The 27,840-nt window shown below is 31.4% G+C and overlaps 4 protein-coding genes and 1 non-coding gene across 9 annotated transcripts; 4 read left to right on the top strand and 1 right to left on the bottom strand.

The window, feature by feature from the left end:
• Positions 1-498: 498 nt before the first annotated feature.
• LOC112772781 (elongation factor 1-gamma) lies at positions 499-3,675 on the top strand. Its single transcript, XM_025817781.3, has 8 exons — positions 499-699; positions 810-845; positions 1,355-1,504; positions 1,582-1,642; positions 1,736-1,788; positions 1,899-2,000; positions 2,360-2,870; positions 3,102-3,675. The coding sequence occupies exons 2-8, from the start codon at positions 837-839 to the stop codon at positions 3,479-3,481; spliced, it is 1,266 nt and encodes a 421-aa protein (XP_025673566.1). The 5' UTR covers positions 499-699; positions 810-836; the 3' UTR covers positions 3,482-3,675.
• A 2,991-nt stretch (positions 3,676-6,666) lies between these two features.
• LOC112771451 (uncharacterized) lies at positions 6,667-15,112 on the top strand. Its single transcript, XM_025816207.3, has 20 exons — positions 6,667-7,103; positions 7,228-7,295; positions 7,810-7,914; positions 8,301-8,357; positions 8,466-8,536; positions 8,891-8,990; positions 9,609-9,679; positions 9,790-9,890; positions 9,969-10,069; positions 10,155-10,208; positions 10,324-10,376; positions 10,472-10,510; positions 10,589-10,733; positions 11,554-11,735; positions 11,804-11,871; positions 12,128-12,200; positions 12,270-12,331; positions 12,477-13,389; positions 13,698-13,988; positions 14,550-15,112. The coding sequence occupies exons 1-20, from the start codon at positions 7,097-7,099 to the stop codon at positions 14,830-14,832; spliced, it is 2,844 nt and encodes a 947-aa protein (XP_025671992.1). The 5' UTR covers positions 6,667-7,096; the 3' UTR covers positions 14,833-15,112.
• Positions 15,113-16,152: 1,040 nt separating this feature from the next.
• On the top strand, positions 16,153-18,223 carry LOC112773203 (psbP domain-containing protein 2, chloroplastic). Its single transcript, XM_025818269.3, has 3 exons — positions 16,153-16,618; positions 17,126-17,281; positions 17,933-18,223. The coding sequence occupies exons 1-3, from the start codon at positions 16,301-16,303 to the stop codon at positions 18,185-18,187; spliced, it is 729 nt and encodes a 242-aa protein (XP_025674054.1). The 5' UTR covers positions 16,153-16,300; the 3' UTR covers positions 18,188-18,223.
• A 2,106-nt stretch (positions 18,224-20,329) lies between these two features.
• On the top strand, positions 20,330-24,568 carry LOC112773219 (uncharacterized). Its single transcript, XM_025818287.2, has 4 exons — positions 20,330-20,638; positions 21,664-22,688; positions 22,951-23,052; positions 23,860-24,568. Exons 1-4 carry the CDS (start codon positions 20,465-20,467, stop codon positions 23,885-23,887), a joined length of 1,329 nt encoding a protein of 442 aa, XP_025674072.1. The 5' UTR covers positions 20,330-20,464; the 3' UTR covers positions 23,888-24,568.
• A 52-nt stretch (positions 24,569-24,620) lies between these two features.
• Positions 24,621-27,428, bottom strand: LOC112771934 (uncharacterized). Of its 5 annotated transcripts, XR_011876075.1 has the most exons (7): positions 27,229-27,428; positions 26,278-27,152; positions 26,011-26,130; positions 25,827-25,929; positions 25,154-25,285; positions 25,000-25,045; positions 24,621-24,914 (listed from the first exon to the last, which is right to left on the bottom strand). It is a non-coding gene; the product is annotated as an uncharacterized protein (transcript). The 5 variants fall into 5 exon arrangements; XR_011876071.1 differs by lacking the exon at positions 25,154-25,285; XR_011876073.1 differs by lacking the exon at positions 25,154-25,285 and having other exon boundaries at positions 26,278-26,425; positions 27,229-27,424.
• Between the last annotated feature and the right edge of the window lie 412 nt (positions 27,429-27,840).

Genomic DNA, 27,840 nt, shown 5'->3' on the forward strand with positions numbered 1-27,840 from the left:
TCCATCTTTGGATTCTCTTTCACACCTTCTCTTTGATTATACTGAACGAAATTTTTTGAGATCTAAAGATCGTAGAAAGCAAGCCCAAATATTTGTCTTGAGTCTTAATGTAATTGATATTTAAAAAGTTAGCTAATTGTATACAAGTAGTAGAGAGAATGTTGTGGCTAAAAAATTACAGCAGACTTATTAAAAATTATTGTGTTTAAGTTCTTAAAATAATAAAAGAATATTTTTAATAAATTATTAATAATGTATAAAATTATTTAGATAGACAATAGGTGAAATTTTTTTATATCTTGTAACAAAAATTTCAAATAAATTACATCTCATTATTTTCGTGTGTGTATAAAAAGAAAATTAGAAGGTTGAAAACCAAATATTTTTTTTCATTTTAAAAAAAACTTGCTTAAAGTGGAAAATAATTACAGAAGTGTGGAGGGTTGCCCAGCCCACAAAAATAATATTTGTTTTAAAAAACATAATTTTGAAGAGCCCAACCCGGTAAGAGAGAAGCCCAATGATGAGTGAAGAGTAGAGAGTAAACGACAGAGCAGCAACCGAAACAAAGAGAGTAGTGACTACAAAACCCTAATAAGTGCCGCTCTCTGTTTCTGTGTTAGTTACTGTCAGTGTTTTAGTGTTCGATCTAAGACTGACGGAGCGTCATTTCTTTCTTGCTGCTTCGGAATAACGCTCGTAAGATTCATTTCTTCTTCTCTCTGTTCTCTCTTTTTCTTTTTTCTTTTTTTTTTGTTTGTGATTATGTTTTTGAGTTTTCGTGTTTTTTGGTTGAATTGAACTAACAGATTCACCGTCTTCATCGAAGCGAAGCCATGGCGTTGGTGAGTTGTTCATTTCTTCTTATAATGTTCATCACTTGCTGATTAATTTGGTTTTAATTTCCGTCTTTCTTTTATTAGGTTTAAGGATAGGGTGTGTTTCCTTGGGGGTTAAAATATGAAAATCTACATAAGAATTTCATTTATGTTTTGTGCACAATTATTCAACTTATAGCATTCCTAGTTGATCAATAATTAATTGATGTAATAAAGGACAAAAAGTTGAGATGCTCGATGGTGTCAACAATAGTTGATGCATAATGAAACAGGGGAAGCTAAAAAAACCAAAAACATAGTTTTACTGGCCTTCAGATTGATTAACATAGGTGGCAAGTAGTAGAAAGTAGAAACTGATGTTGCAAGTATGAAAAGTAAATCTGCTATATTTATTAATATAATTGTCTTATATTATTAAAATATGTATTACATTATTTTTAATATGTGGGATTTAACTTTATATTCTTGTAATCTGATCCATAAGTCGTGTTCCCTCTGTCTAATTCATAGTGCAGATTCTGCATGCAGGTAAAACAAACAAAAATGCTTACAAGGCACTCATTGCAGCTGAGTATGTTGGTGTGCAAGTTGAGTTGGCGCCCAATTTTGAGATGGGTGTCTCTAACAAAACTCCAGAGTTTCTCAAGATGAATCCTATTGGCAAGGTATTGTGTTTTTTGAGCTATGAGAGGCTCCTGCTATGATTTAGTGTTTGTACTTACTTTCCGTAGTATTCCTCCAGGTTCCGGTGTTAGAGACACCAGAGGGCCCTGTATTTGAGAGCAATGCAATTGCTCGTTATGGTAAGATCATACATACAATATTTGATTTACATATGATTCCCTTTGCCATGGTTGATTAAGATGTTTTAAGCTTGTTCAATGCTTTTTCTGCAGTTGCTCGTTTAAAGGGGGACAACAGTTTATATGGTTCCTCCCCTATTGATTATGTAAGGGTTTTCTTTCCCCCGGAAAATCCTTCTATTTATGTATGCAACCAATCCATTACCACATGCGACTAACATTGCTTTATTATATTTTTAATGCTCTGATATTTCAGGGCCACATCGAGCAATGGATTGATTTTTCATCAATGGAGATTGATGCTAATATTAGTAGGTGGTTCTTCCCGAGATTGGGATTTCTTCCTTACCTTCCTCCAGTAAGTTTGTACAAAAGACCTTTATTAACGCTAATTTTTGTGAAATTTTGCATCTTTTTTTGGTATGTGCAATCGGTCATGATTATTGTCAATTGCTTACACACTAGGGACAAAGTGGTTAGTGTTTACCAGCCACCATGAAACAGCAATAAAATGATGGTAACAATAATTAAGGGGACTGCAAATGTTTGTATGATTTTTTCTTTTTTGTCCTTTATATTTGTATCATGTGATGATTATATATATTTAGATTGTAAAGTCAAAACGATTGTATTATGTTCATGATATTTGTCTTTCTTTTTTTTATATTATGTTGTCAATTATGCATCGTTTTACCTTCCTCTTTATTCTAAATGAAGGTTGAGGAGGCCGCAATTTCTGGACTGAAGAGAGCTTTGGGTGCTTTGAACACTCACCTTACTTGCAATACCTACCTAGTTGGGCATTCAGTGACCCTAGCTGACATCATAACAACATGCAATTTGTATTTGGGTTTCAGTAATATCTTGGTTAAGAGTTTCACTTCAGAGTTTCCTCATGTTGAGAGATACTTTTGGACCATGGTTAATCAGCCAAACTTTCGAAAGATACTAGGTGAAGTCAAGCAGACTGAAGCTGTTCCACCTGTTCCATCTGCAAAGAAGCCTTCCCAGCCAAAAGAATCTAAGCCCAAGGCGAAGAACGAGCCAAAGAAAGAAGCAAAGAAAGAGCCAGAGAAACCCAAAGTAGAGGAGGAGGAGGAGGAAGAGGCTCCCAAGCCCAAAGCCAAGAATCCTCTTGATCTTCTTCCTCCAAGTAAGATGATACTAGATGAGTGGAAAAGGCTGTACTCCAACACCAAAACCAATTTTCGCGAGGTTGCAATCAAAGGTATTGTTATTTTATCCTTTTTTTTTTATAGAATTAGGCAGTTAGCATCTATATATGGTGTAAACTATGTTTTTTTTACAAAGACTTCTCAAACATTTTATTGAAGTCCTTTCTTTTTCATTGGGAGGATTATTTTTCTTTGACTACATTGTGTTATTTAATTGATGTCTACATTTTTATATCCCTTGCAATGCCAAGATGTTTTTAAATTTGTTTCATCAAATCTTGTAGGATTTTGGGACATGTATGATCCAGAGGGATACTCTTTGTGGTTCTGTGATTACAAATACCAGGATGAGAACACTGTTACCTTTGTGACAATGAACAAGGTTGGTGGTTTTCTTCAGCGGATGGATTTAGCTCGAAAGTATGCATTTGGAAAAATGCTTGTAATTGGATCACAACCACCCTTCAAGGTGAAGGGGTTGTGGCTTTTCCGTGGGCCGGAAATTCCAAAGTTTGTGCTTGATGAATGCTATGATATGGAGCTTTATGAATGGACTAAGGTTGACATATCTGATGAAAATCAGAAGGAGCGGGTCAATCAGATGATTGAAGATGCCGAACCGTTCGAGGGAGAGCCTCTTTTGGATGCTAAGTGCTTTAAGTGAACTTGTGATTTGTTTAATGAAAAGTTATGTTTTTCGGTTGTCTTTGTTTTTGGTAGAGTTTGGTGTTTATTAATAGGACTCAAATTTGAGCAACTTAGAGTGTTTATCTTTTTACCTGAATTTTGACTATAACAAGACTACAAGTGCTATATTTTGAATGGTTATAAGCATTTATAAAATTTCCTTAGATTCAATTTTTTAGTTTTTCATCTTGAATTGGGTATTAGATTCATAGATTGATTGTAACTGGGGAGAAGTTTTATAGAAATATCGTAATTTTATACCGAATTGAACTAACTTTTTATATTTTTTATTTCCTTGGTCTGAAACCTTTTTCAAATTTTCTAAGTTGTTTTTTGTTTTCCTTATTTCTAATTTTTAGGTGAACGTTGTAAGTTGTAATCTATTTTTTTTTTATGCGAAAGTGCAATAAGTAACAGTCGAAATTTGAGTGAAAAATCAATTTAGTATACAAATGGTTTATATGAAGAAAAAGATGGTTATTTTAGTTCGTTCAACTTTTGTAAATAAAAATAATTATTTTAAAAAATTTAAACCTTTAATAATAATAATAATAATAATAAGAGTAAAGTATTGTTTTTGTTTCCAACGGGAGTAAGTCCTAAAGTTGTCCTTTTCAATCGTCCTATTTAAGTCCCTAACATTTTAAAATTGGCTCAATGTTGTCCTACCGTTAAGGATCCGTTAACAGAATTGACAGCGGGACAAAATTGAGACGATTTTGAAACGTTAGGGACTCAAATAGAACGAAAACGTTGGGGACAAAAATGATACATAGAAATAAATTTTAATTTTATCCTTAAATAATATCAATTTTTTACTGTATATAATATTCAATTATTTTTTAATCACATCTAAGTAAATTACACTTAATCACACTACTTTCATTCTAAATAAATTTTTTATATTTTTATATTAACTTATAACTTTAAGTGTAAAATTATAAAAAAAAATGAGATATTATTATCCTTAAAATTTGATAATTTTTTATTGAGTATATTTTTTTGTAATTTTTTTATTAACAACTAATAATACTTTTAAAAAATCACAAAAATATACTTAGAAAAAGTCACTAAATTTTAAGTATAATAATATCTCATTTTTTTTAATTACACTTCTAAAAAATCACATCAAAATTCAATCTTTAAGGTATTTTTTGAAAATATATATTTACTGTTGGGTATTGTTGTGTTTTTAAATTATTTAAAGGCATTTTTGTCGATAATAAAATTCGGGTGCATTGTTACCAGTGTTTGAATATTTCAGAGATATTTTTGGTGGTTAACCTTAGTTTTATTTATTTTACTTTTAATTTTATTTTTCAGTCCCTCTATTTTCTTAGAATTTTCTTATGCCTAGATCATTATGCCTCTAAAAATTCATTCACACTATTTGAAAATTGTCATCTTGTCTAATCCATTGATATAAATTCAATTCAAAACATACAAAAATAGCAAGCAAAAAATGTGAATAAAGAGATTTAATTTCATAAAAAGAATGTTGAATTTATCAAATTTTTAATATTATGCAACACCTATTTGGTTAAAAATGAAGTTTGTATGGTTCAACAAAACACTTATAAAATTGCCTAGCTGACATGATTAAGAGCCTACTTAATTAATGAGAAATTCTTTTTATGGGGGAAGTTTTTTTCTTCCTCTACTCTCTTCCTCTATGGCTCTATCTTTCTTTTATTCAAATTTAATAGTCAATTTCTCATTAATGATGCGGAATAGGTTTCAACTAACTAGCTTACATTATCACTATCTATGATTGGAAATATCTTTTTTTTTTTTTTTTTAATTTCTAATACAAATACTATAAGTCTATAACACGCATATTAGTTAGGTCATTTCAACCACATGCTAAACCTTACCTAACAAGATTTGTGAAATTTTTTTATCATGCATACTTATTAATTGGTGTTAGATTTCGGAGTTAATACGTATTTCAGTTCCTAAAAAAAAAAAAAATTAAAATTTCATAGATTAGTTAACATCATTTACTGACCCTATAATTGTTAGTTATATACAACATAATGTTATAATTATGCAGTATTTCTAGTTTTCTACTGATTTTTATTTTTTATTAAGTTCTAATGGAGATAAAGTTGTGGTTATTAATTACCATGTTTTTAGCTTGAAAGTTATTAAAGTATAATGTTCTAATAATTCCAATACGAATATACTATGAAATCTCAATTTTGGGACTGAATGTTAAAAGCAAATGATAATGTAAAAAATTATTAATATTTACAATATACTTTATCATTAAGATAAGATAGTGATTAGTTTTGGATATGTCCTAGTACAAATTTTCTAACGATGATACATTAAAAATATACAAAAGTTCCTCACCAAATTAAAATATTCAAATAGAATGCACGAAGGCTTCTCTAATTTTTGTAAAAGGATTTTTTCTGAAATTATTTAGTTCTAAATGACCTTCAAAAAATAGTTCTTTTATGAGCTATTTGGCTTGCATTTTTTTTCAATATTCTTTATTTTTTACTTTTGTACTAAAAGAGTGAGAACAATTTTTTTAATTAGTTTTACAAAATTATGAAAACAAAGAGTAAAAATACAAATCAAACAAATATTTTTTTACAGTATTTTTTTACAAAATTTTAAAAATAAAAAACACTAAAATTAAAAATTTATAAAAAAATATTTATTGCTTTTAACTCTTACATTTATTATTTTTTTTACAAAATTTTAAAAATAAAAATATTTATTATCATTATTTTATTATAGTGCTAGAGGATCAATACATTTTTTAATTTATAGTCATCAGTTAATTATCATTAATATTTTTAATAGTATAAAATTATATTTAATTATACTAAATTACACAATTTTTTTAATAATTAAATACCGACTAAATTTTAATAAAAATACTGAACGTGAGACTTTTTTTATTATTTTATTCAGTAACGGGAATAGATCTTTTCAATTGTTAAAAAAAATTGACAATGTAAAGTATGATTTCTAATCCTTCATTACTCTCTCTCTCATATTTATTTTTGGTCCTACTTATAAAATTAATGGTGAGAGATTACACTTTACTCCCTCAATTATTAAAAAAATAGAGAGGATCTATTCCCATTAACGACATCCAAACGAACAACACCGGCTAACTCCAATTATATCAGGTGGGGAGGATTTGTCCACCTGTTCTTAAAGTCGCTTTCTCACTCTCTCTTTCTCTCTTAATTAATACTTTTCCATTTTCCGTGTGTGCGCGCGTCAGGTCAAAGATTATTACCCAAAATGCCAAAACTATTGGATCTCATTTTCTCAATTCTCTCTTTCAATTCATACGCCACTTACCAACTAACTCTTCCCTCTGCTTCTTCCAATATATAAACAATTACAGTTTACTCATTACAAACGCATATTATATAATCGCAAATCATATTCATATTAATACAATAGAATAATTATTATTAATTAATACTGCGTTCTAATACTAATATTCTTCGTCTTCCATCATCAGCCTCATCAGGTCTGCATTGACTTTGCTCTCTTCTGTTCTGTTCACTCCTCTCGATCATCACTAGCTGCTATTTGCATTTCGCATTGCTGATCATCAACCATGCAAGGTTCTATATGTTGAACTTTTTATTATTTTTTTTAAAAGTTAAAGCTTTAATGTTTTATGTTCTTATTATCTTGAATTCTTAGCTGAGGTTGTTGCCTGCAATTATGGAATATTGTGTAATACAGAGAATGTCATAGAGAATGGTTTTGTCGAAGAAGATGAACATGGAACGGTCAAATCTTCGAAAGTCAAGGTAGAGTTTGTTTTTGCTTGCTGCTTAGCCTGGGATTCAATCAATTTACTTAGCTCATATCCATTCCATTTGAATTTTCATGTTCTCTCCTTGCGTAATTTGCCTACTATTGCTACAGTTAGATACATGAATAGTTATATATCTAATACGCCTTCTGTTTTTGCCTGAAACTGAAGCATCACTGCATCAATTAGCATAGGTTTAGTTTGCGTTACGCTGAAATTCTATCTTTATTTAAATGAATGGTGGAAACAAACACTAAACCTTTTGGTTATCTCTTCTAAAAGCTTCAAAGGGTAAGTAGAGGTATATGAATGCTTATCTAAGAGTTGTTTGTGGCTCCTCATAGTCATGCAATAACAATGAGTCCTTTGAGTGGAGGCTTGATTGCCTTTGCTACTGGATCAAAGAACAAATGTTCTCATATTTAAGGATTTAAGATTTCATTAGAGATTTTGTATCAAACATCATTTCTAGTATCTGATTCTGACACCTGTTTTGTGCCTTGAGTAAGGTTGACCCAGGGAAACCTGCAGGACTTACCTGGCAGCGCAAATTGAATACTGCAGGAAATACTCCGCTAGAATTCAACGTATCTTTGAAAGAGATTATCCGTCTGGTAAGCCTTCTAGGGAGATAATAGATGTATATAATCCTTTCATGCATTTGAATTGTCCACATATATCATGTCATCTATAATTTTATTCATGGACTTAACTGTTGTTAGTCGTGCTCAACATGTCAAGAGTATTTTTTTTTCACCATCAAACTCATACAAAGAAACTTCAGTATTAGTTTTTACTGAAGTTCTTTATTCCTATTATAGAGCAAGGCTTTTCAATGTGAATTCCCTGCTAAAATACGTTGGTACTTTCTATATTGAGAATGTAACATGTAAACTCTATGGTTAAATATGTTTGCTTATGGCTGTAGTACACTTAAAAGTTAAGGACATAATGGTTTTTGATATATATAGCAATCCTGATATGATATCTGTATTTATAGGCTCCAATAGGTTTTCGGCTATGGCGCCATGTCCGGGAAGAAGCAGCCAGAGGAAGGGTAATCATCTTTTGTGTTCCATCTCATCTTGATTTGTCCTAATAAAATGTTTTTCTGATCACGTTTCTTGAATTGCTTGCTGCTTTTCTCTGTTTCTGCATGTCTTAGGAAGGAATGATGGACCCTTTTGCTAAGCGTCATGTGACATCTTGTCATGGTGTTCCTTTAGGTGGCATTGGGTAGGTCTTCAATCCAAAAAATAAGCTTCAAATTTTCTACATTAATCAGCCTTTTCGTATTTGTATATTTCTACTTGTACATATTGAACGAATCAGGTCACCAATACAAATTAACAAATTATATTTGCTTGGGAGGAAAAATTTTATACATTAGCAGTTTACTAGTTACATGCATAAAAAATTATGGGATTGGTATAGTAGAGTTCGGTTTCTAATTATTTCTGCCTTAAAACAAAATGAAGTCATGTTAATGCCATTAGTGGCCCTGTAATATTTGTTTGATTTGAGTATGTCCAGAACATTGTTTGAATCATTTTGTGCATTAAATTTTGCTGCCAACAATTTGTTCTACAGTTCAGGAAGCATTGGAAGAAGTTACAGGGGTGAATTTCAACGTTGGCAACTATTCCCTGTAAAATGTGAAGATAAACCAGTTTTAGCAAATCAATTTTCAGTAAGTTTGCTTGAATCTATCTTATCACAAAGATTACAGTGCTGCTATATATATCTGGGTAAAATCTTGACAATAGTGGCAAAATCTTCTCGATCTTACAATATCGTTTACATTTATGTTTATTTAATCTGCTATATATACCATTGATCTTTTCTTGTTACAAGTTACATGGCTTGTCTTGGCCCCATTTTCATAACAGTCAATATTCACCAACAATAAGCTTTTGTATAAATATCAGATGAGAGAATCCATTCCCCATAAAAATAACTATACCTTGAGATATGTTATCATGAAAGATTGATCACTATGTTTGAATGTTTGACATGCCTCCTCACAATAAGCCCCAGAAGCTTTAATTGTAGAGGAAAGCATAAGTGAATAATGTGATGCTGACAACAGAACACATCATGAATCCATAACATTATAAAGAATTACTTAGTCCAAGGTTGGACATCTTGCAAGAACATAGTACATATTGGTTTTGGAACCAGATTTATGTCTCTTACAATCTTGTTTGAACCTTAAATATCAATTACAATGTACTTTAAGGTTGATAATAGTTTGTTTATCAAGAAAAAGGACATTCATAACCAAATTTATTTCTTTGCTTACTATCAGGTATTTGTTTCACGTCCAAGTGGTGAAAAATATTCGAGTGTACTATGTGCAGGGAAGCCAGATATATTAAAGTAAACATTTATAGATTGCCTTGTAAATTACCAGTTACTAATTTATCATTTTCTTAATCTTATTCTTGTAAATTAATTTCTTGAAAAAAATTTACTTCAATTTCATTCAGAGAAAACCCAGTGTCAGGAATTCAATCATGGGATTGGAATCTGAGTGGTGACAAATCCACATATCATGCATTGTACCCAAGGGCTTGGACAATATATGAAGGTAAAATACGGTAGTATGTATTTCAATAGCTTATCCTTTACATTGATTATCTCCTCTATAATTTTGTTCCAAATGCAGAACCTGATCCAGCACTGAGAATAGTTTGTCGTCAGATCTCACCTATTATACCCCATAATTACAAGGAGAGTAGCTTTCCTGCATCAGTTTTCACTTTTGTGGTAGGCAAGAGTCACTTCAATTTCTTTTTAGTTAGAATTTGATACATATGTTGCTCTTAATAAGCAATGAATGTTATTTATGCAGTTAAATAATTTTGGAAAAACAACAGCAGATGTCACCTTGCTTTTCACATGGACTGTAAGTGAAACTTTTTTGTGACTATTAATTGCTATTACACTCTTGGTGTTTTAGTTTTTTATCCTATCCTTGGCCCTTGGGGCACTTAATGCAAGCAATTGATGTATGCATTTAGAATTCTGTTGGAGGACTTTCTGAGTTTACTGGCGATCATTTTAATTCAAAGATGTAAGAAATTTGTGACTTGTTCACCTTCTTTGTGAAAATCTCCCATTTGATTGCTTTTTATTCTAACATTCAAGATACATATTATGTCATGCTAGGGTGAATGACAGAGTGCATGGTGTTCTTCTACATCACAAGTAAAGCCTTAACCCTTACTGTACTTTTGAATGATAAATAATTTTGGAATTTATCAATTAATTTAGTTGATACGATAGGACTACGAATGAGCGGTCTCCTGTCACATTTGCAATTGCAGCAGAGGAGACTGAAGATGTGCATATATCAGAATGTCCTGTCTTTGTTATATCTGGTGCTCACAAGGGTATCTCGGCTAAGGATATGTGGAATGAAATTAAACAGGTTAAGAGACAACCTATAATTTTTCACAATATTTCATTGAAACTTGAAAACTATTTATTCATTGTCTTTGTTATATTAAGTTATTGGTTCCGTCATGTTTTCTTCTGCTGGATAAAGCCAATTATTCTCTTCTAGCTTCTAAGCATTATATAAGACAAGCACTTGGATTTTTCTTTATTTTCTTTTATCATTTATTTGGGTGTCATAAATTTCTTCTTTTCAATTATGACAATTACAATGTTGAAGACTTCAAGTCCCGTCAAGCATCACTGTTTCAGAATATTGTAAGCTTAAAGAATTACCCCTTTTGAACTCTTAAAATGATGTATCTTGTAATATCTTAAGGCGATCTTTTACGATTGGTTTTTTATATTTTCTTACATTACACCATTTTAATCTTTATTTTAGTATGTTTAGGATTCTAGTATTTTTGAAAAATAGGGTTTGTTACTTCGTAATTTATATCATAGTACTTCTCATCATATCATAATGGCTGAGTAAATGAAGATATCATGATGCAGATTGTAATGCTGTTTTTTCAGCTTTTGTTGCCTTTTTCTTCTTCTCCCCACCCCATCTCCCCCCCCCCCCCCCCGCTTTTTTTGTTGATGTGTAGCTTGTATTTACATTGTCCTTTGTCCTTACGAAATTTAATCATTTGTATTTTGGTTCATGTGGTGATAATATGCTAATCTGTGATTTTCTTTAGAAAGCTCTTCGAAAGATGTCGGTTACAGCATGATATTAACCTTTGACCTTTCTGTAACCAATATACTTATTATATTTCACTGAACTGAATTAGTACTATTTGTCTTTTTAGCATGGGTCTTTTGACCGCCTGAATTTCGCTGAAACTGCCATGCCTTCAGAACCAGGATCATCAATTGGAGCAGCTGTTGCAGCAACTCTTACTATTCCTTCAGATGCTCAACGTACCGTCACATTTTCACTAGCATGGGACTGCCCTGAAGTCAAGTTTCCGGCAGGAAGGGTTTACAACAGGTTGGCTGTAGAAAACTTGTATAAAATTTCCTGTCTGAAGACTATGCTTAACTAACGAAACTTAACAGGCGTTACACTAAATTCTATGGTACTAATGGGGATGCAGCTGCAAAGATTGCGCACGATGCTATTATCGGTAATACTCTTTGATGAGATACATTATATTTTGTATTTGTATGGTTGGGATTGCTTCTAAACTCAATATTGAGAATTATCCATAGATTATTTTTGGAGAGCCAGACTATGGATAAAATTTTCTCTTTTCTTTTCTATTCTTTCTTTGATGTCAAAATTTAGATGATTTCCCAAAGCATGCACCATAGTTATAATTGCTAATAGCCTAATAGAATTCATGAATAACTTACTAAAGCTTCTATGAATTGGTGACATAGGGCACCGGCAATGGGAGGTTCAGATTGAAGACTGGCAAAGACCAATCCTTGAAGACAAGAGACTTCCTGAGTGGTAATGCTCAGTTCTTTATTAACTTTCTTCTTGTACTTTAAAAATTCTGAAGCATTCAGAGTTGTGCAGGTACCCTACAACCCTTTTGAATGAGCTGTACTATCTGAATTCTGGGTTCACAATTTGGACAGGTATTTCTCTAAAACTTGGGTATTATATATTAGCTAATTAAGCCATGTTTATTTGCTTTAAAACTTTTCAGACTCTCTATGATTCTGTGGTATGAGTTATGACTTTCTCGGTCATCAATTTGTGACATTATTCTCTGTTTCGCAGATGGTTTAGGTCCGGTGCATAGTTCAGCTAGCTTAGGGGAAAGAAAATTTTCGCTGGATGGGTTCATATATGATTTAGAGAGTCCAAATTTATCGCCCCAGAGTGATACTGCTATTAACATTCTTGAAAGATTTAGCTCTATACACACTCCAACTGCATCAAAGTCAGCATATGGAGTAAATTTGCTTCAAGAAGGGGAAGAAAACATCGGTCAATTTCTTTATCTTGAAGGCATCGAGTATCCAATGTGGAATACCTTTGATGTTCATTTTTACTCATCTTTTGCACTGGTCATGCTTTTTCCAAAACTTGAACTCAGTGTCCAAAGAGACTTTGCTGCAGCAGTAATGATGCATGATCCTGAAAAAAGGCAAACTCTAGTTGATGGCCGAATGGTTCGTAGAAAGGTTCTTGGTGCTGTTCCTCATGATATTGGAGTCAATGATCCATGGTTTGAAATAAATGGCTATAATCTTCATAACACAGATAGGTGGAAAGACTTGAATCCAAAATTTGTTCTCCAGTGTTATAGGGATGTAGTTGCCACCGGAGACAAGAAGTTTGCAAGAGCTGTTTGGCCAGCTGTTTACATTGCAATTGCTTATATGGACCAATTCGACAAGGATGGCGACGGAATGATTGAGAATGAAGGCTTCCCTGATCAAACTTATGACACATGGTCTGTATCTGGTGTGAGTGCATATAGTGGTGGACTTTGGGTTGCGGCACTTCAGGCAGCTGCAGCCTTGGCACGTGAAGTTGGTGACAAGGGCTCTGAGGAGTATTTTTGGCTCAAGTTCCAGAAAGCCAAAAGTGTATATGAGAAATTATGGAATGGTTCATACTTCAATTATGATAGCAGTGGTGGGAGTAATAGTTCATCCATTCAAGCTGATCAATTAGCTGGACAATGGTTGTTTTTCTTCTTCTGGAAACTATGCCTTATTTGCATGCTTTATTTCCATTGGTGCAACTTGTGAAGTAGGTTTGTTAGATTAACAACATATGTGCATATGCCAGTAACTTCAATTGAATTATTCTATAAGAATAACTTCAGAAAGATAACTTAAATCAGCAAAAACTGGAAGAATATAAACAATGTTGTAGAGTTTGTTATGCATATAATTCAGTCTTTGGTTTTATCTTCAATTATTTGCATATGTAGCTTCCTCTTCATTATACTTACAATGAAATTGATAATTCTTACTTATTGTTTTTCAGGTATGCAAGAGCATGTGGTCTTTTGCCAATTGTTGAAGAAAAAAAAGCTAAAAGTTCGCTTCAAATGGTTTATGATTACAATGTTATGAAATTTAAGGGTGGAAGCCGCGGCGCTATAAATGGGATGTTACCTAACGGAGAAGTTGACATGTCATCGATGCAGTCGCAAGAAATATGGTCAGGGGTTACATATGCCGTAGCTGCAACAATGATCCAGGAAGACATGATTGACATGGCATTCCAAACTGCAAATGGAGTATATGAAGCTGCATGGTCCAAGGATGGACTTGGGTATAGTACCTTATTACTCTATCCTCTTGATACTTAAACTTTTGGAAAATTATAGCCTCAAGTTGATAACAAAGTAAGCTTTAACCACAGAATCAGAAGGTTTTAATTTTACCAACGGATTTCTTTGATAAGAAACTTAACTTTCTTTTTCTTTCTTGATTAGTCCATTATGTCATGTAACACAAGAGTAATGCAATTTTTAGTCAATATTTTAATTCTCAACAAATTTTAATCAAATTAGTCTCTAACTCTTTATTTTTTTAGATGAATAAATTTTCAAGTCATATTTTGACAAAGAATTAAACAATCATTATTTAATAAAGACATAACCATCTTTTAAAATTTTTAAATTAATTTTTTTATATAGACAAATAATCTAAAATTTGAAAACTGATTTAGTAATTAAATTTAACTGAAAATTAAAATGTTTTAATTAAATACTTTCTAAAAATTAATTCAGATATTAGTCAACAAAATAACTCAAAATAAAGTTTTTTGTGTTTTATCATGTATTCTTTAAGAAATAGTTATTAAAGGTTCATTCTTCTGTTGAATCAACAGTTATGCTTTCCAAACTCCTGAAGCATGGGACATTAACGATAGATACAGATCTATGTGTTACATGCGCCCTTTAGCCATATGGGCAATGCAGTGGGCATTATCGAGACCAAATAAGCACACGTGGCGCGAGATTAAGGTTGATGTGAAGGATGATGATTTGTCTTTGTCAAGATACCATGCTGGTTTTTGCAAAGTTGCACGTCTTCTAAAGACTAAGGATGAGAAAGCACCAAGAAGTTTATGGCAGCTTATATATGATTCTACTTGCAAGAGGATGTTGTAATAAAAGATTATTAGATTTAAACTTATGCAATGCACCAAAAGAATGCAATAATGTAAATGAAAATAATCTTTTGCATTAAAAGATAAAATAATTTAAACTTATCAAACTCTTTTTATAGAATTATTTTGACTGATTTTTTTTAGATATAGACCAGGATTTTGTGTAACACACCGTTATTGAATTTTATTGTATTTTTCAAAATTTTCATGGTGGAACAATTTGTAGGAGGCTGAATTGTAATAGCAATTTTTTTTTAATTTATCTGTAGTAATATGCAAGAGTGTATTGAGTAATTATAATATTAAATATATATTATGTCAACACACGGAGTATATTAATATTACATAAGGAGCTTAAGCATATTATATTTTTTTATTAAGAAAATATAACTCGATATTATAAAAGAAAGAACGAAAATTAATTTATTTCACCCTGTTAATCAAGAATTAGTTATCAAATTAGTTCGATTTAACATAAAATTTAACATGAAAATCGTTTGACAAAGAATTAATTAAAAATAAAAAAATTAATTAATTAATCAGACTGATATAGTATTTTAGAAGTTAAACAGTTTAAAATAATAAACTACAAAAAAATAATTTTTAAAAAAAAGAATTTTTATCTATTAATATATTATTTTATTATATCCAATTAGGGGTGGCAACACTACCCGAACCCGCGGGTACCCACTCCGTCCCTACCCGCTCGGGGCGGGTAATTACCCGCCCCCGCACCGGGGCGGGTTTTAACGGGGCGGGTTCTTGGGCGGGGCGGGGCGGGGTCGGGTTTAGGTTGAACCCGCCCCTACCCGCCCCGGTATATATAATATATATGTAAATATATATATTTTTAATATATAATATATGTAACATGTATAAAATAATTAGTAAAATGATTAACAATATTTTATTATATATAAATTTTTACTTTAATTTATATTATGTATGTAAATGGTGGTTATATAATTTTTAAAATTTAATTTTATTTGTTGGATTTAATAATTATAGGGGCGGGTAGGGGTGGGGCGGGTACCCGCAGGAACTGGTTAGGGTTTAACATTTTACAACCCGCGTGTAGGGCGGGGCGGGTTCGATGCGGGTTTTCTGTAGGGCGGGGCAAGGTCGGGTAGAGCAAAAACCCGCCCCTACCCGCCCTGTTGCCACCCCTATATCCAATTAAATCCTAGTTGAATTATGATTGAATTTTTGAACATCTAATTCTACCGATTTAATGACCGGTTGGGATTTCAAACCACATATGTGACCTTTGTTGAAAGTTGAAACTACTAATAAAAATAACGGTAACAAATGAGTTCAATTTATTTATTTATTTATTTAAGTACTTACCTTTTTTCCCCCTTTAACCCAAATGGAGTATGGATAACGATTAACGACGCTTAACGTTCTGAACTTCTGATATCCCTGTGACCAACGAAACCCAACACATTGGACTTTCCAATTGAATTCCAATGGCTTTGAAAACTTGCTTCACTCTTCTCCACCATTCACAACACTCTTCTTCCAGAATCTTCTTCTCAATCCCCTTTTTCAATTCTGCTACCTGCATTCTTCACAATGAACCTCACAACAACCACATCCTGCATTTCTCAACATTTTTTACTAAGAGGAAGCTCAATCTTGCTCTTCTTCTCACAACTTTTCTTTCGAGCAATTTATCAAACACTAGTGGTGCATTGTTGATGGCTCAAGAGTTGGACTTGGAGCTTCACAGATACACTGATTCCAAGGAAGGTTTCACTCTTCTTATACCCTCTTCTTGGACTAAGGTAAAATTATTTACCCATTTTCTTAGAATTCAAACTTATTATTAACCTTAATCTTTGATAAGCTTTTTCTACTGTGAAGAATTGCGTATGTTTTCCTCTCTGTTTGGTATGATGTGTTGGAAAATGATTCAATAGAGTTAAATGGAAATGGAATGAGGTAGGTAAAATATTGAGTTAAAATCTAGCTGTTAGTGTGTAACTCTTTTACACAGACATTTAATCGTGTGCTGTTGCATAGATCAAATTGGTTTCTTGTTGAGATTGAGGTGTAGAAGTTAACCACTTTTTGTTTTATCTATATAGCAATAGTTTGATTTGATATTAATTTAGAAGAATTTTGCATTGAAAATGCATAAAATTTAAACTTAGATGAAATGGAAATGGAATAATAGTATTGGATGAAACTGAACATCATATTTCGTAAAAAGTAGTTATTTATTCCCGCCAAATTACAACACTTTCCATTTACATTGTAACATCTTTGCTGCTCTGGTTTGCAATGAATAGGTTGATAAAGCTGGGGCAACTGCTCTGTTTCAAGATGCAAGTATGGGGAGCAACAACATTGGGGTTGTCGTGAACCCAGTTCGTCTTGCAAATCTTGGAGACTTTGGGAGCCCCGAGTTTGTAGCTGATAAGCTTTTACAAGCAGAAAGGCGTAAGGTAAGGTTCTTGTTTCCATTGCTGGAACTTTCTATGACCAATGCAAAATTTGAGTCAAGTGTTGATGATATTGATTAGAACAATCTCCCTGTACTTGTAGCATAACAACATAAGCAAGGAAGAATGAGCTGAAAGATTTACCCTGGATTAGTTTGACTCTGTTGTGAACATCATTTTGCTAATACTAAGCACCAAGACACTAAAGGCTAAACTAACTAATTGGCTAAAATTGTCTTCTCTGTTTCTTTCATTACATTATATAATAAAAAGGACTCTAGAACCTTCCCTTCCTATCACAAACTATTGGCACCTCACTTGTGATCTAAGCCTCTAAAGTATTCCTCCCTATAACTATTTATTTTTATCCATAGTAGATTCTTCGTTGATCTTTATTTAATTAAATCAAAAGTAGCAATGATCATAGATGTTAGTGAAACATTGCTTCCATATTTATGACAAAAGGAATAATGGCCATTACATATAGTTTGCTATGCATTTAACAACTAAAGTAAGAAGGCAAAAAGCTTATTTCTCTGAAATAGTGAAATGTTCCTTCTGTGTTCATAATTTTCTTTGATCCTAGGGGATAATCAAATGTCTATGTGACTGTATATTATTTGAACTTGTGTGTATTATTCTCCTCATATTCAGGAAAGTACAAAGGAAGCTGAATTAATTGCAGCTTCAGAAAGATCAGGAAATGGAGGTTTGCAAATTTATGAATTTGAATATACCATTGATAGTACTCGTGGAGGAAAGAAGAGGATATTTTCTGCAGCATTTGTGACCTCAAAGAAACTCTATCTTCTTAACATTGTTCATTCTGATAAACCAGAGAATCCTCTTGAACCATATAAAAGAATGATTTTAGAGCAAGTTCTCCATTCCTTTAATGCAGCAGCTTAAAACTTTGAAATGAATATCTCATTTCTTCTCTGATTATTCTCCCTCTCTTGAGTTTTGGTTCTTAAAATATGGCAACTGATTTATGTTCAGTCTTGGTTGAAAGTCATAAAAATCAACCAGACTGAAATTCTAGTGTATAGATTTTATATCACTATGTTTTAACTTACATAGCTACATATTACTTGAACAGTTGAACATTATATCTTTTCAAAAGAGAAAATACTGCAGTAGGTGTGTAATTATTTTCAACAAAGATAAAAACGTTGATTGCATGAACAAATTATTTTTAGAAGATTATAGTTAACGAGATCTCAACTAGGTTTAATTCATAGGCATAGACTTACGCTTTCCACTTATCCTTCCTCCCTTAAGCTATTTATGAAGAAGGCGAAAAAAACACGTAGTTATGTAACTGTAAACCGAAATCTAAATATTTTGGCTCAGAAATATTGTTGGTTAAATCATAGTTTGAATTTTGGATATAGTTAGCTGTGTAAGTAAGAGTGTCAAACAAATTGGTCTATTAATGCAGTTCGTTTAGATCTATTATAGATTTAAATGGATGAACTAATTATATATCAAATATATATGGATATTTAAAATAAAAGTTTTATCTATTTTTTTTTTTAAATCTATCAAACTAAACGGGTCAATATTTTTTTTTGAATTTGTTATCTAAATAGATAACTTGTAATTAAAGCATGTGTATAAGGAGGGAAAAGAGGATCAGATTGTTGGCTACTTGGCTTGAGAAAGCTTGAAACCTCACCCAATTCTGTAGATATCCCAAATTATTGCAGATGATTTTAGAGGGACACACTATTCCGATTAGAAAAGGAATAATAAATATTATTAATTAAGTTAATTACATAATTTAAAATTATGAATAATTTTTTAAATAATAATAAAAAATAAGATCACTATTTTTATATTCTACAAAATTTATAAAAAAAAAATTATAATAAATTAACTCTAAATAAATTATATATTAAATTTGTAAAAAAAATATACATTAGATATTATACGTAATAATATAATATATTATCTTATGACTAATTATACATTAGATATTATTCCTTTCTCTTGAATTTTGGTTCTTAAAATATGACAATTGATTTATGTTCAGTCTTAGTTGAAAATCATAAAAATCAACCAGACTGAAATTTATGTTCAGATTAAATATTTTGCACCAAATTAATTTTTTTTGTTATTGAAATTAAAAAAATTGAGTTGTTAATCAATTCTGAATTCATATTTAAATTTGAATAAAAATAAAGTATTATTTTAAATCTTATCTCACTAATCAGACTTAATTTAAAAATAAAAATTATTTTGTACACTATATTATTGGATAATATGATCATTTGCCAAATAAAATAAACCAAAAAAAAAAACACTAGTTATATATTTTAGAAAACAAATTTAAATTTTTTTTATATCGAATATATGAGAATCTTTTTGATGTATTTAAAACTTTCTACATTTACATATAACACGAAAACAAAAAATCTTAAAATGAATTTAAATATGAAATTTTTGAAATAAAATCTTTTCTATTTTTAATCATAATCTAATCTAACTAACATACTCTAGCTAACAAGTGAACTTTATATAAATGTATTCACTTATATAAATGTTGTATTTAAAAAAAAAATCCAAGCAAGAAGCTAGTTAAGAAGACGAAAAAGTTACTTAAAAGCAAGAATGAGTCCAGAGAAAATCAGACTGAAATTAATTCGTTCCACCCAATTAATTAAAAATTGTCATCAAATTAGTTTGGTTTAATATAAATCGTTTGACAAAAAATTAATTAAAAATAAAAAATTGACTAACTAGTCAAACTGATATAGTATTTTAATAGTTCATCAGTTTAAAATAATAAACTACAAAAGATTTAATCTTTTTAAAAAATATATATATCTTTTATATATTAATATATTATTTTATTATATAAAATAATAAACCACAAAATATATATCTTTTTAAATCTTTTGAACATTTAATTCTACGGTTTGGTTTTCAAACCTCAAACATGGCATTTATTGAAACTACTAATAAAAATAAAAATAACGGTAACAAATGAGTTCAATTTTTACAATTAACGCGCTTAACGTTGTCATGTCCCTGTGACGAATGAAACCCAACACATTAGACTTTGCAATTCAATTCCAATGGCTTTGAAAACTTGCTTCACTCTTCTCCACCATTCACAACACTCTTCTTCCAGAACCTTCTTCTCAATCCCCTCTTTCAATTCTGCTAACTTCATTCTTCACAATGAACCTCACAATAACCACATCCTGCATTTCTCAACATTTTTTACTAAGAGGAAGCTCCATCTTACTCTTCTTCTCACGACTTTTCCAGAACCCAGTTTGTCTTGCAAATCTTGGAGACTTCGGGAGCCCCGAGTTTGTAGCTGATAAACTTTTACAAGCAGAAAGGTGTAAGGTAAGGTTCTTGTTTCCATTGCTGGAACTTTCTATGACTAATGCAAAATTAGAAGAATCTCCCTGTACTTGTACCATAACAACACAAGCAAAGGAAGAATGAGCTGAAATATTTACCTTGGATTACTTTGACTCTGTTGTGAACATCATTTCGCTAATACTAAGCACTAAGCACAAATTGTCTTCTCTGTTTCATTCATTACATTATATAATAAAAAGGACTCTAGAACCTTCCCTTCCTTTCACAAACTATTGGCACCTCATCTGTGCTCTATAGTATTCCTATAATTATTTATTTTTATCCATAATAGTTTCTTGGTTGATCTTTACTTAATTAAATCAAAAGTAGCAATGATCAAATTGGTTTCTTGTTGATATTAATTTAGAAAAATTTTGCATTGAAAACATAATATTTAAATAGAATCAACTCTTTTATTTGTTATTTTTATTTAAATAGATAAATTGTAATTAAAGTATGTTGTATAAGAAGTGAAACAGAGTATCAAAAAAAGAAAATATTATGTAATCTAAATGAGTCAAATTTACTATTCCGATTAGTTACAATAACAATAATTTGTTATTGTTAATTTAGATGAATTTTGCATTGAAAACATAAAATTTAAATAGAGTCTTTTTTTTATTTTTTATTTTTATTTAAATAGATAATTTGTAATCAAAGTATATTGTATGAGGAGCAAAACAGAGTATCAAGAAAAGAAAATATTATGTAATCTAAATGAGCTAAATATACTCTCCCGATTAGTTATAATTATGTAATTTCTTCTCTTTGAGCTTGAATTCCGTTTATCTAAAAAAAAATAATTTAAATCAATATTTAATGCCTTTTGTTTTTGAGAGTCTTTTGTTTTAATTAAAAATTATCTAAATTTACATAATACAAAAAGATAAAAAATCCATTTAATTTTTCCATAAACTGCTGGCCCTAGACTTCTCTATAAAATTAAATTCACACTCTCTATGTTAAAAAGTGAAGCTTACATAAATAAATACTATATCTAAAAATAGGAAACCAAGAAAGAAGAAGAAGAAATAGGAAACCAAGAAAGAAGAAGAAGAAGAATGAGTGACGAGCAATCAGATTCCGCAATGATGAATCCGTGGGATATCAGTGACCCGTGTGATATGATAGACTTTTATGCCGATGAACCACCGCAGTTTCAGTTTGAGTCTCCGCCTCTGCCTGAGCCCGTCTGGAATGGGGACGAAAACAATGTAGGTGATCCCCAGCCCCAGCCGTGTGCCATGGACGTGAGTGTTAATCAACCACCTCAGCCGGTTATTGATGATGGTTTCCCGGAAGCTATGAAGAGAACAGAGCACTCTTGGGGAAGCCCATCATCTGGTTATCAACCACATCAGTCTCAGCCTCAGTCATGTGCCATTGATGTGTGTGGTAATCAACCACCTCAGCTACCGTCTCAACCACCTCAGCTACCGCCTCAGCCTCAGCCTCAGCCTTGGTCTTGGCCTGGGTCTCAGCCTCGGTCTGGGCCTCGTTCTCAGCCTTGGTCTCGGTCTCGGCCTCGGCTTCTTTCTGAGCCTCGGCCTCAGTCTGAGACGGATATAGTAAGGACGGCGACCGATGAGTTTTTCGCTGACACATGTGGTTATCCCCCATCTCAGCCTCAGCCTCAGCCTCAGCCTCAGCCTCAGACTGAGTGGGATACCAGGGACATGTTCGAGCTGATTCCCAATGTCGGTGGTCATCAACCACTTCAACCTCAACCTCCGGTCTGGACTTGGGAGGAGAACAAAGCTTTTGAGTCTGTTATTACCAGTTGTTTTCAGGATGCTCTACAAAACCACCGGGAGGCAGTGGCTGCTCGTCTCCCCGGCAGGACCCCGGCACAGCTGCAAGAACGCTTTCAGAAGCTGATAAACGACATCAGTGCCATCCATAACGGTTATCCTACAAACACTCCTCTCAATGCATCTGATAACATGACCATCATGATGGAATACAACCCTCTCTCCATCCCCATCATCAATCCACCACCATTACCGCCTTATTCGACTGATCATCATAACAGGTCGGTAATCTCAATATTTTCATTCTCTTCTTATTTCGCAAGGTTTATTTCTCGTATTCTTTCTTTCTTTTGGTTTACTTATTCTATATTTCCTTTTTCTTATAAGTTTTATGAACAAACCTAATAAACAATGAACCTTTTTTTTCCTTTGATTTGTTTTTGAAATAAATAAAATATTTTAAAATGGAGATGATCAAATATATAAATATTTTTGTTTACATGAAATTCATTGATTATCATATTTTGTTTATTATCATGGCAGGGAGGAGGTACTGCCGGCTGCAGAGGAGGAGGTCGTGCCAACTGCAGAGGAGGAGGCCGCACCAACGAATTCAGGATGTCATTGGACCCTAGATGAACATAGGTATTTATGATTATATTACTTCTTTTTGCCTCTTATTTATTTATTTATTTATTTATTTATTTATTATCTAGTTGAATAAAAAAAAAGTGAAGCAACTAGTATCAACATATAGAAGCACTTCTCTTGATTTAGATATATCTCTAACTTGTGATGATTGTATGTTGTCTACAATATATAAGTAGCACTTCTTTTTTGTAAGATTGATTCATTGCTTTCTTGTTAATTAAAGGTTTCATACTTCAATGTTTTTGTGTATCAATAACTAGCAATTTGAGCGAGTTCTAAAGTAATTTTTGTTGATTGTTAAATTTATTTTTGTTTTGATCGTGGTTGGCATAATAAGGTTTTTGGTTGGACTGAAAACCAAAAAAGAAAAAAAAATTGTTTGATATCTAAAAATATTGTTACTAATTAAATAGTTTATATTTTTGTTTAAAAATTTTTAGTATAAAATTTGTTAATAGTTATTTCAAAAATCATATTTTGGTAGGTTATTTCTTAGAGGGTACGAAGAAGAAGGTAAACACTGGAAAAGAATTTCAGAATATTATGTAAAGACAAAAACTTCTAGTCAAATTGCCAGTCATGCTCAGAAATATTTTAAACATCAAAAAGACTTGGCTAAAGGAAAAAAGCTAAGAAAAAGTATTTTTGATGTAATTTGATCATCGTAAGTCATTTCTTTACTCTCAATTAGTTAGTCTAATTCAATTTCTACTAATATAGAAAATATTTAATTGGCTATTTTAAACTCTTTTAAGTTATTATTCATGATAGTTACACTATTTTAATTGTTTTTCAATGTAGAAATTGTGCCATATTCCGAGGTTTTTAATGGATGGAGGAGGCTTTGCTTAAAGGAGGAAGAACATGTAAATGGTTGCAACATATCTAGTTCGAGTTAATTGTTAGCTAGTTTTGTAAATCAATATAGATGTAATTGTGATTCATAACATTTTTATCAATAATATTTGATTTTCTAGTTCTCTGGCCTTGATGGCAATGCCGAAGAGGACGGTGAACTAGATTTTATCAAAAGTCTTGATGGCTACGCCGAAGGGACTTTTGGTAAAAAAGATGTATTTTTAAAAAATTATTAGCTTTAAATGTATTAATTAAACAGATATATTAAAATTTTTTAAAAGTATTTCATCCATAAAAATTAGTTATAAAATATTTTTAGTTAATTTTATACTTTTATTAATGATTACTTCTTTTTCATATTTTATTTGGTTGTCATTGAAGTTGAGAGTTAGTATAAAAAGAACTTGACACTAATTAGATTATAAACAAAATATTTCATGACCAAAAAAAAAAAAAAAAAAAAAAAAAAAAAAAAAAAACAAAATATTTGATACTAATTAGCTTGTTAAGTATTTACACAATTACTCCAATTAACTTGTTGTGTGCTATATTTACATGATGCCAGTAACAAAATTTTGTTTTATTAATATTATTATTATTTTTTTATGAACGAGAATAAGTGACTTTTGTAATAACACTTTTATTGTTCTTATTTATCATGAAAATCATATTTACCAAATTATATATATATATATATATATATATATAACCCCCACAATTTTCACAATTAAATTAAAAAAATGTTGGTCTTACAAAGCTGCTCAATTGCTTCTACATCCAAACAAACCCAAAAATAAAGCAACCTAAAGATGGCTAAAATATCACAAGAGTAAATTAATAACAAATCAAGAGTTCAAGACAATGATATCTCCGAACCAAAATGCCAGAAGTAAAATGCGTATTTTGTCATTTTGATAATGGTCTTCCCTAGCGGATAGGCAGCTGAGATTGAATGCAAAAAGTGAAGAGTTAAGGAGATATTTCATGCTGATATTGATCTGCCAAAGAAAAAGGAGAAGATGGAAAATGTCAAATTAGTCTTAGAATGAAATTAAGTAGATATAAAAGGAGAAGTTTGTTTACCTTTGTTTCTAAATTGCACAAAGGAGTGTGTAATGCTCACTGAACACTGTTGCAAAAAAAAAAAAAAGTTCATTCAAGCTCTGAGAAATTATAAATATGGTTACAAATATATGTAAAAATATCGGATTACAGATTGATATGGAAACACATTAACTGTGACTAGCTAGGAGTATAAATGAAACAAACACAAGAAAACAAAATCTTGATTTAGATAAAATTGTATTGGTCTTTCATCTCTGGCGTCAATGCTTGGTTATGGAACCAACAATCAAGAGGACTCTACTTCCTGCCAAAGCCACAAACACAATGTCATACAAATTTTAAATGTGTCATATCAAACGGTTAAAATATAGATGTATGAACTATATGCAAAAATGATTTGATGATGACATGTTTCATATAATGTTAGAGCAGTAAACTACTTCCTCTTGCATGTTTTGGATGTTGGAACAATCAATCCTCTCTTCTCTAAACTTTTATATCGATCCTTTATAAGGGTACAACAACCCAACATATATGTCATGGAAATTGAAAAGTTACTTGGATGTTTTAAAAACTCAGAAAACAGATAACAAAAGGTAAGCAAGAGAATTTTTACAAGCTTACCTTAAGCTTCTGGATGGATCCATTTATTCCGTCGACTAGGAGAACTTGAAGGGGAGCAGGCTCAAACTTATTAACGAATTGTGATAAATATACACTCACAAAGAATTGTGTATGGAATAATATGTGTTAGGTCAAAACCACTGAAGTACTCTTAGCATGTTCTCTCATTCGAATAACTAAGATTTTGATGGCAAATTAAAATAAATAGAAAGCCTACTTACTTGTGCTTTCCTAAGCGTGGTGGCCGTGCCTTTAACCTATCTTAGCATATTCTTCTGCTTTTCCTCATCTTCTTGCTTGATTTCCTCCGTAATTTCAGGTATGCTGTAACCAGAAGAATCAACACAGCTCAAATATCACGCTTTGTCGTGTTTGAAAACATAGAAAAAGATCAATTCATACTACCTGTCAATTTCTTTCGACAAGTCCTCCAACTTCTTAGCTTCTGCTTCTTTTTTCTGTTGTTCTTTGTGCCTGAGTCTCTTGTTCAACTCAACTCTAGTGACCCTCTTTGTTTTGATAGGCCTGTTGGATGAATATTCAAGCAATACAAATATATCAGATTTTTAGTTGGGATGTATGGAACCTATTTACAATCACAAGCATAATATGAGTCAACATAAAAAATAATAATAAATAAAAAAGCAATAAAATGACCATAAAATATCTTACAAGATATAATGATACTTTAGCCACTTTATCTGATCTTGTCATCTTAGTGATAAAGTTGTGTGAATTGCTAAGTTCAGAGGATATTGGAAATTAAATTTTGAGGGTTCATACATTTTCATAAATCATAATCCTTTAGAAGCTCTTCAACCTAACACAAAAATTTTAAAAGGGTCAAAGACAAATTCACTCACAATATATACTGATTATAAAAATCAATCAAGTCCTGATGCACCAAATACATCGGACATCTAATCATCTAACCAAGATTGTATACTTTACTTTTTGGAACTGGCCTTGACTTGGGTTTTAGAGTAGAAAGAATCATTAGAATTTGGTTTATGTTTAAAATTGTCACTAAAGGCATAATTCACATGGGGAGGCTATGGTCCTTGCAAGCATTTGCCAATGTTAGCACACCAACAACATCAACACCAATAGATTCTGTTTTGTTAGCCTCAAACCACTTCAAATTAAATGCACTAGTGAAATCATCAACATTAAAAACATGAGTAGGCGTAATAGTCTCAATATCGACCTAGATTCATGACCTATCTTCTAAGCTCCCATTTCCAAACTCAAAGGGTATTATCACTTGATTATGACAAATTTATAGAAATATTTATAAAAATTATTGTCACACTGCAATTTACAACTTGGTTTAGATATTCTGATATTGAATGGAATATACTAAAAAGATTCTCTATTGAGCTTTCTCTTCTTTTTCCATAAATCAAAACAATCAATTTAATTAGTAGAAAAAACTAAGAGCAGAGTGAGCAAAAAATCAGAACCAAAAAAAAAACCATGAAGAGAAAACCAGAAGTGAAGGTGCAAAGCAGAAGGACAGAAGAGCCCCTTTGTAAACAGGTGAAAACCTAGCAGAAAAAAAAGAAGAAAAATAAACCACAATCCAAATAAAGAAATAAAGGAAGAAGGAGAAGAAGAACTTGCGGCGGGCATGGTGGAGAATGCTCGTGTCGCTACGCTGATCTGGCAGAGCAGAGGGAGCAGAAGAAGCAGAGGAGCTAGCAGAGCGTAGAAACTTTGGGGAGGTGCAGAGACGGTGATGGATGAGGGAAAGAAAGAGCAAATAGCGGCTTCTCTCCAATGAGCGGCTGTTTTTGAAACCGACTCCAATAAAGCACTGCTACATATTTTGCGATACGATAATATTCCTTATTGGATTGAAAAACCAAAAAGAAAAAGATTTTTTTTTTTGTGACTAAAAAAATTATTTGATATATAAAAATATCAATGCTTTTTTTTTTTTACCAAAAAATAGAAAAATTCGAACCCACAACTTCTTAGGTGAATATGGAAAAACTATATCATTTAAACTATAATGTTTAAGTGTAATTTTTAAAAATTTATTTAAGTATTTGTAGAAAAATTAAAAAAATGACTTATTTCGTAATAAAAAATTTTATATCACATTTTTTTAAAATAAATATTTTCATAACTAAAAAATCAAATACAAAATAACTTATTTATAAGTAATTTTTAATATAAATATTTATTATTTAATTATTTTTTTAAAAAAATTTAATTAAACTATTTATCCAA

The sequence above is a fragment of the Arachis hypogaea genome, chromosome 18 (assembly GCF_003086295.3).
Source record: "Arachis hypogaea cultivar Tifrunner chromosome 18, arahy.Tifrunner.gnm2.J5K5, whole genome shotgun sequence".
NCBI classification, from domain to species: domain Eukaryota; kingdom Viridiplantae; phylum Streptophyta; class Magnoliopsida; order Fabales; family Fabaceae; genus Arachis; species Arachis hypogaea.

What these genes read in the sequence shown, in the direction of transcription:
- LOC112772781 (XM_025817781.3), top strand. An exon ending in AGATGAATCCTATTGGCAAG is followed by an intron (nt 1,505 to 1,581) that starts GTATTGTGTTTT and finishes GTATTCCTCCAG; the next exon opens with GTTCCGGTGTTAGAGACACC. An exon ending in TCGCGAGGTTGCAATCAAAG is followed by an intron (nt 2,871 to 3,101) that starts GTATTGTTATTT and finishes CAAATCTTGTAG; the next exon opens with GATTTTGGGACATGTATGAT.
- LOC112771451 (XM_025816207.3), top strand. An exon ending in GGCTTGGACAATATATGAAG is followed by an intron (nt 9,891 to 9,968) that starts GTAAAATACGGT and finishes TTCCAAATGCAG; the next exon opens with AACCTGATCCAGCACTGAGA. An exon ending in CCTTGCTTTTCACATGGACT is followed by an intron (nt 10,209 to 10,323) that starts GTAAGTGAAACT and finishes GTATGCATTTAG; the next exon opens with AATTCTGTTGGAGGACTTTC.
- LOC112773203 (XM_025818269.3), top strand. Translation starts at nt 16,301, where the DNA reads ATGGCTTTGAAAACTTGCTTCACTCTTCTCCACCATTCACAACACTCT. An exon ending in TACCCTCTTCTTGGACTAAG is followed by an intron (nt 16,619 to 17,125) that starts GTAAAATTATTT and finishes TGCAATGAATAG; the next exon opens with GTTGATAAAGCTGGGGCAAC. An exon ending in TACAAGCAGAAAGGCGTAAG is followed by an intron (nt 17,282 to 17,932) that starts GTAAGGTTCTTG and finishes CCTCATATTCAG; the next exon opens with GAAAGTACAAAGGAAGCTGA.
- LOC112773219 (XM_025818287.2), top strand. Translation starts at nt 20,465, where the DNA reads ATGAACCTCACAATAACCACATCCTGCATTTCTCAACATTTTTTACTA. An exon ending in TCGACTGATCATCATAACAG is followed by an intron (nt 22,689 to 22,950) that starts GTCGGTAATCTC and finishes TTATCATGGCAG; the next exon opens with GGAGGAGGTACTGCCGGCTG. An exon ending in TGGACCCTAGATGAACATAG is followed by an intron (nt 23,053 to 23,859) that starts GTATTTATGATT and finishes TTTTCAATGTAG; the next exon opens with AAATTGTGCCATATTCCGAG.